The 17,414-nt window shown below is 51.2% G+C and overlaps 1 protein-coding gene across 5 annotated transcripts in view; it reads right to left on the bottom strand.

Moving 5' to 3' along the window:
- Positions 1 to 496: 496 nt before the first annotated feature.
- Positions 497 to 17,414, bottom strand: part of HELZ2 (helicase with zinc finger 2) — a 31,073-nt gene continuing 14,155 nt past the window's right edge. For 4 of the 5 annotated variants that reach the window (XM_087749942.1, XM_087749943.1, XM_087749941.1 and 1 more), the window contains exons 7-20: positions 15,796 to 16,573; positions 15,311 to 15,386; positions 10,420 to 13,933; positions 9,722 to 9,807; positions 9,198 to 9,329; positions 8,614 to 8,781; positions 8,191 to 8,332; positions 7,609 to 7,725; positions 6,853 to 7,045; positions 5,926 to 6,060; positions 5,458 to 5,676; positions 5,002 to 5,158; positions 4,398 to 4,565; positions 497 to 3,889 (exon numbers count right to left, since the gene is read on the bottom strand). In XM_087749942.1, coding sequence (XP_087606068.1) covers positions 3,765 to 3,889; positions 4,398 to 4,565; positions 5,002 to 5,158; positions 5,458 to 5,676; positions 5,926 to 6,060; positions 6,853 to 7,045; positions 7,609 to 7,725; positions 8,191 to 8,332; positions 8,614 to 8,781; positions 9,198 to 9,329; positions 9,722 to 9,807; positions 10,420 to 13,933; positions 15,311 to 15,386; positions 15,796 to 16,573 — 6,010 coding nt within the window. In that variant the 3' untranslated portion in view covers positions 497 to 3,764. Of the gene's footprint in view, positions 3,890 to 4,397; positions 4,566 to 5,001; positions 5,159 to 5,457; positions 5,677 to 5,925; positions 6,061 to 6,852; positions 7,046 to 7,608; positions 7,726 to 8,190; positions 8,333 to 8,613; positions 8,782 to 9,197; positions 9,332 to 9,721; positions 9,808 to 10,419; positions 13,934 to 15,310; positions 15,387 to 15,795; positions 16,574 to 17,414 lie in introns of those variants that run through there. The other variant, XR_015702967.1, reaches the window with a different exon arrangement.

Here is a 17,414-nt window from a genome sequence, read left to right as displayed (position 1 = left end):
GCATCTCCATCATCCAGCGCTTTCCATCCACTGAGAGATGCCTGGTGCCAGCTTCTTGCAATGATCTTGGTTTGGTTTTTTTACCCCAAGTTATTTTTTCCCCCCACGTCCTTCCTCCAAAACACCTGAACCGAACCCTAAGCTCTTCAAATTGCTCACCCTACCTTACCCCCATCGCTGGTTCTCCTCGCCCTCTACACCCTGTGCCTTCTAGGTACCCGAGCATGATTTCATGCTCACGCCTCTACAGTGTGTGAAAAGATCACTCTGATTAAAAAAACCAAACCAAACCAAACCCAGCAACAAAAAACCCCAACCACCGCCCAGAACAAAGAGGGAAGGGCAGTACACCCACACGACCGACATGTAGGAAGCAATCTTTTCCGCCATGTACTGCAGTGAATGCTCATTTTCTTTTTTACCATTTGGTTCAGTCCAAACATCGCTGTCCCCGCACAGATTCTAGTCAAACCGTCACATAAACAGACCTTTTTGTAATAAAATTTATTATTTAAATAAATTCAAATCATTTTTACAATTATGGCTTAAATATCAAAAAAGGAATGTTGAGGTTCATTCTTATAAACGGTAGAAGCAGGTAAAAATATTTGTATCCAAAACATCATTTGAGGTTTGCTGCAAGTCACAGACATACAAAAGACAAAAACCTGCCACGTTTAAAGTTCCTTAATTTACACTTCATGACACTTAACGTTTCATTTCTATTTTAAAAAAACCCAACAATTTATTGCAGTAAATTGATTGTCCTACACAGATCTGTCCAAATCCTCAAAAACAGTCCCGTGGGCTTCTCCTTTGGCAGCTGGAGCCAAGGAGAGGGTTCCCAGTTCTGACCATTTCCCTGCCAGCGCGAGCAGGACGCAGGGCGATGCCTGCAACCGCAGGGACCGTCGCCGGCTGACGCCGGCCAACGTATTCCCGTTGCTCAATTTGGGCTCAAGCTCTAGCTAGTGCCGAGGAAATTAAATTGTCCTGTTGGATGAACCAACATTTGTGTCCTGCGATGATGTTCTGTTGTCTGTCGGCCGCGGAAAACGTAGAGCCTGCGATCGGACAGATACCCTGTGCGCCATGCTGCCACTGGTTTCCTACTGGAATGACCAAAGGTTTGGTGGTTTTGTTTAAGTATTTTAAGAATATGTGCTTGAACACAAAATTCTTTCAAAAGTAAATTCAAAGCTCTGTGTGCAAATGAAGCCGGACTACTCTGAACTTGTTTCTCTATTAATTTCAATGATTCTGTCTATCCAGGAACATAAGGACAAGAACACGATATTCGGCTGTCGCTAACAGTCTATTAAAAGTTTGATTAATTGCACTTTCTGCTATCCCTGACTATTGCAGCTGCGTGACCAATGCTACCGGTACCTGCTCACAGCCCAAAGGCCCCGGGAGTCCAGCCGGGCTGTTACGGCTGCCTGCGTGGTCTAGGGCAGCATTTTCTAAACACCAGTTACAAAATGCATCTTCAGAGGAAAAAAAGAAAATGTATATTGTCTTGCAACACAGAGGTGACCAAGCAAAGCATTTCAGGCCAGGCTTCACCCTCCGAGGAGCAGCAGTAAACATTTTTCCCCGCTGCGGGCAAAGGGAGATGCTTTGTGAGGTCTCTTTCTTGGTCTGTACAAACACGCAGCCAAATCCCACACATGAGCACTGGACTAAGCCACGACGTGTGGGGTGAGTCTCCTCATTTGTGTTACACGTAACAAAATAACCAGCAAAAACACCAGGGGAGAAACTCTTCACTGACATTAAATCATGAAAATGAGACCCACTGGTTCTAAGGGGACCGAGATGACTTTGTCAGAACGATGCTGGCACCATGCTAAAGTATTTATCCCCACAACGCCAGCACCTTTTGCAATTCTGCACATCATCTTGGAGATACACAATCGCATTTCAGTAGTCCGCAAAATGATTCCCACACAAGCTTATTTTGGAATTGCAATAATATTTGCAAAATCAGGCTGGCGCAGAATCTTTTAAGATCCCAGCCGGGATGACTTCAAAGAGGAACGATGAACTTTACATCTTACCAGCTTTTATCGGGCATCTTTGGAAGCAGCAGGAGGTAATTCCTACGGGCTTTTGTGCCCCAGGGAATCGCCAGCCCTACGCCCGTTACTATGCTTCAGTAAGACAAGAGCAAGCCTGGGTGGTCTCTAGCGTACAGATCAAACCCACCAAATGCAGAAGTGCAGGAAGGTAGTTTAAAATAAGGAAGAGAACAACAAAATTTATCCATAGGTTCTTGAGTCAAGTCTAACGGAGAGTCAGGAGAAGAAACACAGCATTAAATAAGGACTTTTCCAGACAAAACGCTTTCTTATTGCACATTCCTCCCCACTGGGAAAGCCATGCTGCCTTTTCAGTTGCAAACACGGGACAAAATCCAGCCCTGCCACAGCGCTGGGAAGTCACGGGGACCCCTCACGCCAAGGACTTGTGTCCCAGCACAGTATCGACTTGGCACAAAACCACCGCGGTTGCATCTTGGCTCCATCCCACGTGAACACCTCGAGACGGCCGAGCCTGTGCTCTTGGCGAGAGCTGAGGCAGGCACTTCATACATTCAGAATTGAAATAAGATAAAAGACACCCCTCCCTCAAAACTATCGTGCTTCAACAAGCAGCTCCGCGATTCAGCAGAGAGCACCACTTCGCCGCTAGACATCTGTGTCAGCCATACGTCACCGGGCGAAAGCAGCCTTCTCTCGTGAATCACAGCTTCCAGTTCACAGCAGTTTGGCTACTTAAAATAAAAAAAATACATTATACACATACATGCTGTGGTACGTTTATCAAATTTCCATCACCGCTCTTAAAAACTCAGGCCATAAGACTGAAATAAATTCACAGAGTTAAAAGTTAATAAATTAGAAGCAGCTTTAAAAAAGTGTGGGGTAGGAAAGGGGGGCTTTTACAGAAGGAGATTTCAAATAAAAACTCAGAACAGTTTAAAATACGCTTACAAATTCCAACGTTGCCTGGTAGAAGTGGTCCTTGCTTTTCATTAACTTTATACGGTTGAGGACAACCTCCTTTGTACAAAGAATAAGTATGTCTATTTACAAAATCAACTTGGCCTTGGCTCTGTGGTATGTAAACGCTCAGAGAGCAGCGTTTTGGCTTAGACAACGAGTGGTACTTGGTTCTCTCTTTGCTTTTCTTCCTTCACTTAAAAAACCCAAAACAACAAAAAAAAGCCCAAACAAACAAACAAATTGGTTTTCTGCTTTGAGAAATGAGAAGCCTTAAAAATTCCCTGGCCTTGGTTTTAAAATGAGTGCTAGTACTCAGAAGCTTTGGTCCTCTATGGCAAATGGCAGCTTGCCGCGCGGCTCCGTTGCGTGCGATCATTCCGCCCTCGAGGAATGGACTGAGTGTTTGGTCCCCAACGCGCAGCTGCACCGGCAGTTAGGATGGAGGCTCCGCTGAGCATCTTACAGTTAAAAAACAGCATCATCATCATCATCAATCAAGTTTCATCCATGCATTTCCAATGCTTTTTGGTTTGCTAGAGCTGAAAGTTCCCGTCCAAAGTCGCACTGATTAAAAACCCCAAGATGCCAAAGCACGCACTGAAGCTGAGCTGTCACCGTGCAGGGGAAGATCCCGGCTCTCCCACTGCATTTGGCTCCTCGGGTCATTAAATAATGGAAAGATCGCGTCCTTCCCAAGGCACACGTTAACGCGGTTCAAGGTAGAGAGGGATGAGCTCATCGAGGTCCGACCCATCCTCATCGGCGGATGGCTGGAATCTTCCTGACAGAAATCTCCTGGGCCGTAGTATAGCAGTTGCGCTGCCTGTAATGCTGAAGCAGTCTCCTCCACAAAGGGTTGCACTCCAGGAGGTACCGGTTCCCTGTTGGCACAGGGATGGGGGCAGTGGGTTAGTGGCCAGAAGAGGCTCAGACGATACCCTCACAAACTCTTGTCTAACATTTCTAGCCTAAGGGTGCTGAATAACTTGCACGGACATTTCCTTTAGCCAGCGCTCTGTGAAATCCCAGCTCCCTTTTCAGTGCTGTCACGTCTGCAGGCAGCTTCCCTACATATCACAGCCTACGCCTGCGCGATCAGGAGGAAAATAAGCAGCCAAATTCTGTTAGGGGAGAGCTCTAGCATGCAAGTGATGAAAACAACGTGGTCCGAACCAGAGGGTGAGAAAAACTAATTATACACGCTGCGTACGAGCCGCGCACGATCTCTGCTTTGCACAGATTGCCCAGATAGCCCAGTTTCAGAACCACAGACAATCTAAAGGGCAGAAGAATAAAGCAAGACCATCGGTTGTGCTAGTTTGGATCTCCACCCCTTTATCCGAGCATCCTGCTCCCCTGCAGGCCTGTGCACGCTCCCAGGAGACCCACCTAAAATGCAGAGTCCTTCCTGAGCTCGTGTGATGCCGACATTGACCTGGTTTGGGTCGGTAACAAACCCCAGGTACTTCTTCTGCCAGCTCTTCGTGGGCTTCGTATCAATCTGCGATCGGGAGCAGGAGCGTACAGTCGACAGGATCACGTATCTCCACTCACTTCCTAGAAAGCAGAATTGGAGCAGATTGTTTTAGAGGGAAGCATCTGGCCACCCCTCCACCCCACAGGACACTCGTTTCTCTACAGCAAGACCCACAAAACGGCAGCCACCGTTCGGGTTTCTCCAGCTCTGGAGGCCATCGGACTCCTGGTCATGGCTCTCCAAAGAGCACGTATTGCAGCAGTTCTTTAACACCCCCTCCAGACGTCCTCCACCTTCCTATCTTCAGCAGTCTCACCCCGCCTGCGCACTCCAGAGGTTTCCAAAGGATTGATTATAATCACAAATCGCCCAGAAATCTGGCCCAGGGATGCTTCCTCCACGGCTGAAACGACCCTGGTGTAGGATTTGCTCAAAGACCGTCTGTGAGAAGTTGCTTCGGTCCTCGGGAAGGCAGGAGAGAACAGAACCAACCCTCCCCTCTCCTGCCAGCCTCACCTTGGCTCTTCATGATGGTGCAGACGGTCACTCCACGGACGCCCTCCTTCAGGAGGCTCTTGCTGATCTCGGACACCTGGGCGCTGTAGGGGCTCAGGATGGCGATGCTCTCCGGCTGGATGGTGCCATCTAGTGTCAGCTGCTTCGCCATCCTCACCTGGGGAGACCAGGGTCCTGCTCACCTGGGAGCCACGGCCAGAGGGAACCAGCCCTCCGGCACCCGTCCCCAGGGCAGCGATGTGCTGCTCCCCCTGCTCTGGGTCACGCTTCCCTACAGCCACCTCTGGCCAGGGGCATCGTGGCGTGCTCCAGATCCGAGAAGACGCCTGGCAGATACCGCGCCCCCCTGATCTTTATCCTATATCGCTACTCATCGTCCCTCCATGATCCCCAGGGTCGCCCAGCACAACGCCCTCCCCGTTTGCATCTCCAGCAATTCCCCAGGACCCTCCTCACCGCCTGCACCGCTTCTTCTGGGTTAGCTTTGGAGTTCTCGTTTCCTTCCTCAGTAGAAATCATGAGGGTCTGCTCCTTCCCCTCCACGTGCCCGAAGATGATGGGGCAGCAGCTGTTATCTTTGTGGTAGAAGACACTGGGTTGACGAAAAAGCTGGGGGCACGTTTGCAGCCGCATTTCATAAAACTCCTGGGATGGGAACTCGCAAATGCCTTTGTGCTGGCGGAGAAAAGGGGAGAAATGCAGATGAACAAAAACCAAGGACCTTCTCAACCTGCAGCATCTTTTTGGGCAGGCTTCACCTGCAACGCCGCCGTGCTATAGCTGGCACTGGGTGAGCGCATTATTCATTACTCTAGGAAGGGAAAGCACTAGTGGAAAAATCTGTTTCCCGGTGGCTTGAGGCAAGCCCCGACAGCAGCATTTTCTGTGATGGAGAAAAGACAATCCACCTGAGGAAGGCCTCACCATGCGGTACTGCGTATCCAGCATCCACGCCTGATTCCGGTAGCGCTCAAAAAGAGATGTCTCCATGCCAAGACTCTTACAGAAGTCATTGCTGACCACAGGCCGCAGCTGTTTGTGATCCCCAAGCAAAACAACCTGGAACGAAGAGCGGACACCTCAGCTATGAGGGTGGTGGCACTGGCGAAGGCAATCAGCTCTTTGAAAGGACATCTGCACACAGATGTTTGTTGCTCCTTATTTATGTTATGGTTACAGCAACCTCAATCAAGGACCACGTTGGGCATTATATAAAGATCCCGACCCAGATAACGTGGAGCCTTTTTCCCATCTGATAGGAGAAAGACATCGTGTAGTAAGTCTACTGAGATCTGCTCTGTGCTTCTTGTCACGTTACTACTTTGTACCTGGGTCACCGTTTTTTTTGGGGGGCAGGGATATCCACCCTGTAAAGAAGCACCAAAACCCCAGCCACGCCACTGCTTGTTTGCTCTTGCAGAAAGCCAAGAGCAAGTTTAGAGGTGACAGTACGGGTGTAACTCTTGGGAGACAGAGCTGAGCGGATACACACAGCAGAGAGGCGAGCAGATGCAATAGTTCACCACAGCTTTCGGGCCTACAGCAGGTCTTACGACTCTGCTTTATGTGATATGAACAGATAACGCACAGCTCACGCATCTCGTGAGAATACTTACGTACTGCCTGTACCTCTCTGTGGCTCAAGATTTTAGTTATAGTTAGTAGAGTTATACCTCAAAGGAAACAACTCCCTGAAGGCTGAAAGATTGATACACCACCGTAGATACTACCAGGAACAACCGTAAAACCTGGTAAAACTTGGAAGAGCGGCATGGTAAGGGGTGGAAGACCTGCAGAGGTTTGAGAGCCCTGAGCAGCTGTCCTCGAGACACATTTTTGGAAGGGACTCACCTTCTCAGCACGGTGGTGGCTGACCAAGGGGATGAGGGTCTCGGGCTCCGTGGACATGGCACACTCATCAACGATGACTTGCTTGACATTGAGCTGCTCCAGGGAGGGGGAAGACGCAGTGGAGCACGTGCACAGGATGACATTGTGGTGTACCAGTTCATAGGCACGAGCAGCTGACAACTGATTTTTGTAGCTGGTGGTTGAAGCAGAAGACACCAGGTTATGCATAAGGGAAACATCTCTGGGTTCCTCAGCAGGAACCAGGCAGAAGCTATGCTTCCCCGAATTATTATGGCTCTCTCTCCCTCCCCAGGATGAGCCGGTGTTCCCAGAAAAGGGCTCTGGATGGACACTATAGGAAATGTACTTTGTCCTGAACAAAACAGGGCAGGGGCTCGGGTCAATGCAAATGTCACACACACATAATATGACTTTTGGTCCAGACGGACAACAGCACCAGAGCAGAAGCGATGCTGAGGCTCTGCACTGTACCACTAACCCCGAGCTAATCACTTGTTATCATCATTCCAAATACGCAGCTTATTAACCTGTCCTGATAGTTTCACCTAGTCCCTTGGCTTGCATGAGCCAGGACAAATCCGCTGACTCTCTGCCAGTTTGGGTCTGCTGCAACCTAGCAAGAACAGCTCAAACCTCTTCTCGCAGGGGGAGGAGATTGCTGCGCTGTGCTCCTTCGGGCAGAGGTGGCACACGGCCAAAGTCAGCCGTCTCTCCCCAGGGTCTCTTTCTACTCACTGCTTTGTTTCTTCTTCTGTTATCTGCTCTCGCCTCTTCATCCGAGCGTCAAAGTTACAGATCTCCTTCCAGAAAGGGTTGGGCGGCCGCCGGATGCGATGGTGCAGGATTATTTCGCTGAATAAAGAGTCAATCTATAAATATTTTCCACAAACACAGACCCAAGCGATCTCTTCTACAGCGAGGCATACCACACCCGTCTATGTAGAGAAACCCCATTAGCTAAAGAAGTCACAGCCAGACTTTTCCACCTTTATAGACCTAACACTTAGTTCACCCTCGAGGACACAAAATAAAACTGCTTTTCTTTAGCGGTTGCAAGCAGGAACAAAGTCGGAGACTTGTAGAGCTGTTCAAAAGCTCTAAAACATCTGGGATGTTTTCAACAGCCTGGGTTTCCTGACTAGGTGCTACACGAGACTACACGCCTTCACTTGAAAAAATTAAGTACAAAGCAAGTTGATAGCGCTGCTCCACAGCAGTGGAGTGGAAACTGCAGTTGCTCTGGCTTGTTCAGCTTTACTGGTGCAGAAAACATCGCTCGCCAGCACTCTAAGGGCTTGCAGGGCCACACGGTCCTACCTGAGCTCATGCTTTGGTTTTGCATCCCGCAAGGCCTTGCGGGAGATGTGCCGGTTGCTCCCCGGGTATGGGTATTCTATCGTCTCAATGGCCTCCCCGTAAACCCTCAGCGGTTTCAGGTTCTTCATCTTCAGCAGCATCTCTGGGGAAGGAGAACAGGTCTGCTCAGGCAGCACCAGGCACCAGCGACGCTGAGAAAGCTCACGGCCTGCGAGGTGCCCAGCGTTCGCTGTGCACTCGCCTCTTCTCCCCACCCCTCGCTCATCAACCCCACCTTTACCGGTCCTTGCCCTGCAGTGAGGGGTCTCCCGTAAGGACCAGTCCCGCTTTACGCGCCTCCTGTCTCCCAGCCTCCCGCTCACGGCCACGCGTTCCCCCTCCCACCAGTACGAGCTGCTTCAGGGGCTTAAAACCAATGCTTACCAGCAACAACATCAACAGACTTGTTGGACGGACCACAGTACAAGATGCACTTTCTCTTCTTGGACTTTTCTTCTTCAGGGGATGGTGTTGGCTCCTTCTCGATGCTCTCCTCATTCAGCTTATGGAACCAGTAGACAATGTGAGTTCCAACAACGGTTTTCCCTGTGCCTAGAAAAGCAAGGACGTTGCTGAGAACACTTTAATCACGACACCCATGCTCTAGATCAGCATCCGGATGATCAGCCATGAAATAAAATCAAGAACCGAGGGGACTGCGTTGAACAGCTGTGGGTGATGCCAACCCACGCTACCTTCTCCTGTCTCACCGAGGGTCCTCTGGAAAGGCTGCCCAGGGCAGTGGTTGAGTCCCCACCCCTGGAGGTATTTAAAAGCCGGGTAGACACGGCACTTCGGGACATGGTTTAGCGGTGGACTTGGTAGCGTTAGGTTAACGGCTGGACTCCATGATCTTAAGGGTCCTTTCCAACCTAAATGGTTCTCTGATTCTATGAAAGCAACAGATTAGAGCTAATGTGCCCTTCAAAACAAAGCAGGCAGGTACTCGTGCCGGCCCCCAGCCTCACCTGGTGGGCCTTGGATGAGCGTGAAGGATTTTCTCAGAGCATTTAGAATAGCCTGGTTCTGACTCTGGTTGAGGGTCCTGTGGCTGCCAGGGAGATCAAAGGATTTTTGCTGCAGGATTCTGGACGTTGTCACTGTTACACAAAGAGCCAAGAAAACAAGTTTAAAGAAGGTTACTGGAGACAGCACACAAGCGATTCGACAGGAGGATGCAGCAGGTACCAAGCAATCATGGCCCATTTACAAGACCACCTAAAAGTAATCCTGGTCCCGTACCAAGATGTTCTGCCCATGAGCCTTCTCTGTGAGGCCTGGGGATTAAAACATCACCCGTGCCACTCGCCAGCAGGGCATCCCATATTACCTTCACTCTGCCAGGCTAGCAGCTCCCGTCTTCCCCTTGGCAGGGGAACCTCCCGGTCTGGGACCGTAACCCCTACGGCGAGGACCCACGGAAGCTGCTAGGGCACCTGCCTGGCCAGAAGCGAGTAGCCACAAGGTAAGAAAGGTGAATATTTGCACCTACCTTTTTTAGGAGGTTCATGGCCGAGGGCAATGCTTCTAGCAAGCTCGGAGGCATGCTTGAGCTTCCAAATCGCCTTTTCTTTCCGTCTGACAGACAGGCAAAAATAAGAATGAATGGAATGTAGCATAAAATAGTGAAAATTGTAATACAGCTTTGTACGACTGTCTTGTTTATTCTTTCTTTACGACTGTCTTGTTTATTCTTTCTTTCTGCTTTGGCGTTGCATTAAATCCTTCCACAAAGAACTTAAACCAAAACCACTCTTATTCTGCTCTTTTGCATCTGGGACTATTTCTGAACTGCCTGAAGAGCTGAGCCTGCAAAGGCATTGAGAGCAAGGAGCACAACTTCTGCCCCAACTCCATTTTATTATGGCCCACCCCATTTTCTTTGATTAGCTTCCAATTTTTTCCTAAAAATCACGATACAAAAGGAAGCACCTTCCCCTATCTCCCCATTCTCAAGGTCAACCAGAAGAGCAAAGGGCCATCTGGAGACCAGATCTGAGAAATGCTGCCACCCCCACCAAACACTGACAGGCCAACAGCATGGCCGTTGGAGCTGGGCAAAGACAGGTTTTTCAGGGGATCAGCCACACCAGCAAGCAAATCCCGTTTGGGTGCAGCAAAGGAGTCCCGTGGGAAGCCGTTGCTCTGCATGGACAGGTCAACCAGAGCACGACCGCTAAGCACACTTACATGTCTGGCAGCATCTTTGGTATGAGCTCCACCGTGAACCTGGCAGAGGCCTGTGAGATTTCCATGGGGATGTTCTCCATAGACATATAGTGGATGTAAAAGTTCACAGTGTGCTGGCTAGTCCTGTCTGACTTCTCATCGTCGCCAAACTCTTCAGTGACCCCGTGAGCCACCCAGGTGTAGGTATCTGGATCAACCACAAGTTTGCTTTCTGACCTCTCCTTGTTAAGAAAAGTCAGATTCTGGAGGCCTTGGCTAAGGCACTCCTCATCGCTTTGAAGGCTCCCAAGCTTCAGCCCGCCTAAGCGAATGCACAAGTAACAGTGGTTGAAGTCCACTTCGATGCAGCACTCCTTCACAACATCTTTCTTTAGGTGGATACTCCCTTGCAGCTGTCCTTTGCTTGTCCTTTGCTTTGCCCAGGTGATTTCAACATCATGGAGGACAATCGAGTCGTTTTCGGCCACCGCACACAAAGCGGACTCCATGGCGCTCATCGGCATCCATACCTTGTTATACTCCGCTGGGCTCTTGTACTTGTCTTTGGACGGCAGGGTGGCATAGGCAGAGAAGCAATCAATAGGCTTTTCCGTGTGCTGCAGGCAGATGTCGAAACCCGGCGTCACGCACCACAGCTGCACGAAGGGCACCAGGAAGCCCCGGTAGACATCCGTGGTGAGCTGGAACTGCAGCGTGTCGCCGACGGTCAGGTCCAGGGAGAGCTCCATGTAGTGCGAGCACTGGCTCTTCCTTACACAGCCCACGCGCCGCTGGTACGGCTCCTTGCTCTTCTGAAGGAGGGAGGCTGCGGTCTCAAACTCCTCCCTCCTGATGGCTGCAAGCACGTCTTGCCAAGTCTGGGTGCTGAAGAGGGCGATGCTGCGGTCGTGGAGAGGTCCTACCTGCAGATTGTGCTCCTTCATCGTCTCCACAGAGTACATCCTCCTCTTCCACATCAGCCTGATGCTGTTCTGCTGCTGGATGAACATGGGCTGCTCCATCAGCTGAAGAGACCTGTAGTAAATTACCTGGGGATCCAGAAGACTCTCTTTGTTCAGTGGAAACAGGGCTTTAAAATACTTGTTCGACCCTTCGATATCCACTACGAAGGCGACCTTCTGCAGGACTTGGCTCTTCAGCTGGGTGGCCATCTGCAGGCTGCGGGCTCTCTTCTCGTACATCACCCCCTGGGAATTCTTCCTGTTGAAGTCAAGACAGAGAAACTCAATGTTGTCCGAAGAATAGACGATGGGCTTCTTGCGGAGCACGGAATGAAGGTGCCGCTGGACCACGATATCCATGTACCGGCGGATGGGAGAGGAAGCCCAGGTGTACGAGTCAACGTGCAGGGAGTAATGGCCCGCTTTCGACTGGACAGTGGAGTTGGAGCGACTGAAATAGGAGCGGCCGAGCAGCCTCCTGAACTCCAGGGCCACGGGGGCCAGCTTCGGGTGGATGTCATCGGTAACGACGAGGTCTAGCATCTTGTGGAAGTCACGGGCATTAGCGGCTGACTGCACGTGCTCCCAGATGGGGGCCAGGAGGCTGAACTCCACATTTTTAGAGGAGTCTTGGCCAGGAGGCACCTCTCCCAAGTGGTGTGAGAGATGGATGGACAAAGGAAGGATGTGGCTGTACTTGTTTTTCATGAGTAATAACTGTTGAGGACTTGGCTCACACTGACACCGGAGAGGAGTGACATTTCTGGTCTCCTCCTGGTTGGTGAGGAACTCGGCCACGAAACTGTTGAACATGATCATTAACTCCTCTATCATCTGATGGGACCCCCTGTTACCTGGGGAGCTTTCCTCATCCAGCTGGTCATAGAAACAGTCCTCCTGCAGCCGAAACTTCCGATGGATCCTGGAGAAGTGATAAGCCACAGCTATGCAGTCCTCCAGGGTATTGAAACGAAGGGCCCCTGCCGCTCCCCTGTAGTGGTCCTTAATGCAGAGCTCTGCCTCTTCATAGGACAGCTGCCTGTCCGAGCGGATCACAGAGATGGCGAAGCCTCCCTTTAACATCTCATCAGTCCCCTTTTCTATGATGACAAACAAGGAGATCACTCGGCGATCTTTCTGTGGCAGGAGGCTGCAGACATCTTGGCTAATGTGGGGTGGGAACATGCACAGCGGCTCCTGGTTGGGAGCGTAGTAGGTGACACCCCGCTTCTTTGCTTCCAGGTCCAAGGCGCTGCCTTTGGGAATGATGCCAGCCACGTCTGCAATGTGGATCCCAATCTCATAGAGATGCCCAAGATCCCTAACGCTGACAGCGTCGTCCAAATCCCTGGCACCTTGGGGGTCGACAGTGAAGGTCAGGTAACTCCGACAGTCCTTCAGCTTTTCCTCGGTGAGGTTTAGTTTGCTGCTGGAGGTGTATTTGGCTGACTCCTTGGTGACAGCAGCTGGGTATTTCTTCTCCAAACCGTACTCCAAGTCAAGGATCTTTAAGCCTTCTTCCAAAGTCAACGCTGCACGCAGAATCTCCGTTATTATCCCCAAAGGATAGTAAAACCCTTCCCGCCAGCAGATAACCTGGACGCAGAAGAACTGGCATCTCCTTGTCTCCTGGCTGATCTTCTCGCAGCTGACCACTCTGTACTTCCCATGGACAAGCCTGCGGATAGGAATGACATTGGGTTTCTCTTTCAGCCCTGGGACAAATATTTTGGTGACAGTGGGATCGATGGGTATCATCACCCGGGGATCAAATTCGTCCATCATGCAGATGAAGGTCCGTTCTCTCTCCGCGCGCTTTAAGATGCCCACCACCTTTCCCTGAGGGCGGTGGCTGCCGCTGTCGGCTGTGCTGCTCTGCAGGATTTCCACGAGCACCTCGTCCCCGGTGAAGGCCGTCCCACAGTTAACTCTGCCTTTGATCTGAATGGTCATCGCAGGGGAGTCGTTGAGGGTGACGGCAGAAGCTCTGTCGAACCCTTCTTTGATCAGCTCGCACCTCTTGTACATTTGGGGGTGCATGTGCAGATACTCCTGCATCATCTGAGAAGAGAAGCTGACGTATTCCTGCCTGCCTTTCCGCAGGTTTGAAGCCTCAGACTTCACGTTCAGCAGCCCTTCTTCAGACACGGTCACCAGCATGTTCTTGCTCTCATCTAAGAGCTCCTGCAGGATGGGATCATCAGGATTCATGCTCTCGGCCTCAGAGCTCCAGGAATCCGTGTCGCTGTCCTCCTCGTCCCCCTCTGGGCTCCGCCTGCTCCAGCTCTCCTTGTCACACGCAGCCTGTTTGATCTGAGCCATCGTCAGGTTCTCTGGGAAGACGCTCCCCTTCTCGATGCACTGCTGGATGAAGTGCTTCCATATCTTGCTGCACTGGCCGTGGGAGCACAAGGCCACGGCATCCCCCACTGCAACAACCAGCGACTGAGCCCGGGTCATGATGGTGTTGAGCACTCTGGCTTCGTTGAAGAACTCGAGGTGGTGGGAGACTGAGAGGCGCAGGCTCTCGCTGGTGTGGACCGTGCTGATGATGATGACCCGGAACTCCCGCCCTGCACCGCGGGGGACAAAGGAGAAGTCACTCACGGGAATCCAACGGGGAAGACCCTGCCTGGCTGCTGCCCTGCGCTCTGCCCATCTACGCTGCGTTACGTGGCTGTGGGCTGATGTAACCCCGCTTGGCTGAGTCACGGGAGTGACCTGATGCAACTAAAGCAGCTCTCGGGGATCGTGAGGGCCTCCAGGCATGAACCAGGATGGACACCATGAGGCCACCACCACCCATGCACCAGGGAGGGAAGGGCAGCGTGGAGACGGGAGAAAGGCAGGGCACTGGACCAGTGCAGCCACGAGCACCCGTGGAGCAGCCCCGCGTGCTCAGTGCCACCGGCAGCCCCCGCCAGCCGCTCCTGGCAAACACAGGTAGAGTTTTCTGTGAATCCCGAACTCCTCGGGGAACCGAGGGTCTTGCAGGAACAAGAGCAGCGACTGTTCGCAAGAATCCCTCTCCCCTCCAGGAGAGCTCTGCTCCCTGATCGCACGACAAACGACAAACAGCAAGAAGCACCCTGCTGATTTCAGAGCTGAGAAGATACTGCAAAGAAAGGGTGCGGAGATCAGAAACACACCCCAGGGGTCAGTTATTCTCACCATGAAGAGTCCCAGCTACACAATAAAAAAAAAAAAGTAATAAAAACACAGATGAGTCATAAACTAAGTCCTCGAGGACAAAACCAGCCCCGTGCCTCTCTCGTCATCCAGAGCAGCAGGCTCCTCCTTTAGTGAGCCGTTCTGCGATTTTTGCTGCGACTGGTACCCACAGGACATCCTGGTTTCAATTCCCTTCTGTTACTAGCCTCCCCTGCCGGTACTTGGGGCTTCACAAGATTCACACACGCTCAAGTCCCTGGGGTTGCACTTACAGGGTTTTCACCCTCCTACGAAGCAACGTCCATATACGTGAAACGAGTTGACAGCTGGGTGCAGATTTAATTCAGTGTGAAATCTTATTCACTAAGGAAAGGACAAAAATCAAAGAATTACCAACCAGAAGGGGATGGAAATCAGCCAAAGGATTTCCAGGCACTCCCTCCTAATCAGTGCTACGTGGGCTGCGGCTGCTCGCTGCAGCGGTGGCAGAACCAAGGAAAGGCCAGGGAGCTCTGCCTAACAGCACCGCATGCACCCTCCCAGAGAGGTATTTTGCCATGAGATCAAGCGGTGTTTTGCATTTTAGCATGGAGGACAACGTCAAGATGCCAGAAAGACCTCTGCTAACGACCCAGCCTCTCTTCCCCCTGCTCATTACACAGTGGCTGTAGCTGCGGTAGACTCGCCCGTCCACCAACATGACTGCAAAAGTTCTCCCTAGCACACAGAAGACCTCAAAATGCAGCCAGGCATGACTAACTCTTGCACAAGACACCAACCTGGCAAGTTTTCATAGTTTTCTACCACCACATCTTGTAGCTGCTTCTTTCTCAGCTCTTGTCTTGTTGCAGAAACCTGGCAAGAAAGCAAGAGGCACAACTGAACACAGTTTCAGCTCGGAAACACCCCCCACCCAAAACCAAGGGCCCCGAGAAAGTTACTCAACAGCAATCACAGGTCCTGGACTGACTTCAGCCAGTGCTCCCAGTCTGCCCTATTGGTAACCTGCCTAGAGGATGCTGAAAGAAATCTTCAACTAAACCATCCCACCATGAGGCATCTCTGCTCCGACCACCCACGACGTACTACCCAAGTGGAGAGCACCTCAAAAAACCACTGGTGGCATGCAAGATGCCAGATTCCCTATTTTTGTTAGCACGAGAGACATAAATAGAGTCCAGCATTTATTAGGGAGCATTCAGAGTGCGGTCAGCAGTGCATGCATATGCCCTTCAGGTGGGGAACACGTGGTTCTCCTACATACCTGCATCCCATGGGAGACCACACAGATCCTCTTCAGATCTCGGGCACCCCACTCATCTGGCCACCTCTGATAGATCTCCTTCACTTTCTCGATCACTTGTATTATCTCGGAGGCGTTGTGCCAAGAAATCATGGACATATCCCTTTCAGCCACGCCAGACACGTGGCAGAACATGAGTGGGTAGATTTCGGGATGGGGTGGGATGTTCCCGCTGGCTTGGATAGCATTGCCGATGTAGAAGTGCTTGGAGACAAACTCAATTATGCCTGCAGTGGATCGATAATTCTCATTGAAGATGATCCTGCTCTTCTTGGCCACGTCATGCCTCTCTTTCTGGTAAAACTGAAAGAGTCGGTTTAACAGGGTGTGATCAGCAGATTGTCCATCCCCAACACAGAACAGCTTTGGGGTGATTTGCATGTGGTCCCCAGCAAGGACAATCCGGGTCTTAAAAGTGGCGTAGGAGAGTGGAACCAAAGCTTCACACTCCAGCATCTGAGCAGCCTCGTCGATCATGATGTGGGTGAAGTAGCCTGGGGCAACCTTCAAGTTCTTGGATAACATGGAGGTGGTGATAATGATGTGGTGCTTGTCGATCTCCGCCTGTGTGGGGTGCCGGAAGGAGCGCTGGTCTGGCGAGAGGCAGCAGTACATCTGAGTGATGGGGTCCGTCATGTTGATGGGACGGTCAGTGGATATAATCCTCAAGGGAACAGCCCACGGATGCCCGCTGGTCACGTAGTGATGGAAATACTCTCGGATGTAGATGTCAGCAGCACTGGAGGGGAACAAAAGGGGAAATTACCAAGGAAGCGTAAGTGCTCTTCCCAATGCTGTGACCATCACCCCAACGCGCTATCTGATCGTTCACCAACACGCACGCAAAGTCTCCCCCAGCTTTGGCTGACAACGTGCTCATCACAGGAGACAGTCACACACGCGCAAAGAAGCTGGTGTTGACGCAGCCACCAATTCCGAGCCTATTTTGAGAGTACGGTTTAAAATAGGACTGGATGCTCGAGACCAGGGCATCTCTCGATGCTCATATGGAGAAATGCAATGTGCCCAACAAAATCCGTGGCCCTGCTTCTCTCTAGGGCCAAGTCACACAGACACGACCCAGCCCACCGCTCCTCTGACAGTTCACCGTCCCCAGGCCGGGCGGGTGATACAGGATCTGCAGAGGAAGCTTCAGTGCAACCAGCCAGCCTGAAACAGGCTAAGATTAGCAGTCACCCATCTATTATACATTAAAAACTAAGGCAGTAACAGCCTGCAGGATTGGATGTGGACACTCTTTTCAGTGTAACTGCTCTAATTTTAACAATCTTGGCCTCGTTTCTCTGAAGGCAGATTCAACGGCAGCCAGACCAGATCTGCATTTCCTCTTTCCCAAACTCTCCCTGGAAAAGTAAAAAAAAAAATTGGCGTGTGCACAGAGCACAATAGTCTTCAAGGGCAAGCAGAGCATAATATTATCCCAGCAAGGTCAGGCAACGGCTTTCTACTTCTTCCAGGACGCAGTAAAGGCTAGAAAGAACTGCATCTCCAACCCCATCCCCATTGTATAATGAAGCAGGAATATGCTGCCTCTTCCACAAAGACTTCCACCCATGCCA

The sequence above is a fragment of the Nipponia nippon genome, unplaced genomic scaffold (genome assembly GCF_047370975.1).
Source record: "Nipponia nippon isolate SJK-2023a ecotype South Korea unplaced genomic scaffold, ASM4737097v1 scaffold_13, whole genome shotgun sequence".
NCBI lineage: Eukaryota > Metazoa > Chordata > Aves > Pelecaniformes > Threskiornithidae > Nipponia > Nipponia nippon.
Note: the sequence above shows the minus strand (reverse complement) of the source record. Positions and strands in the feature narration are given on the sequence as shown.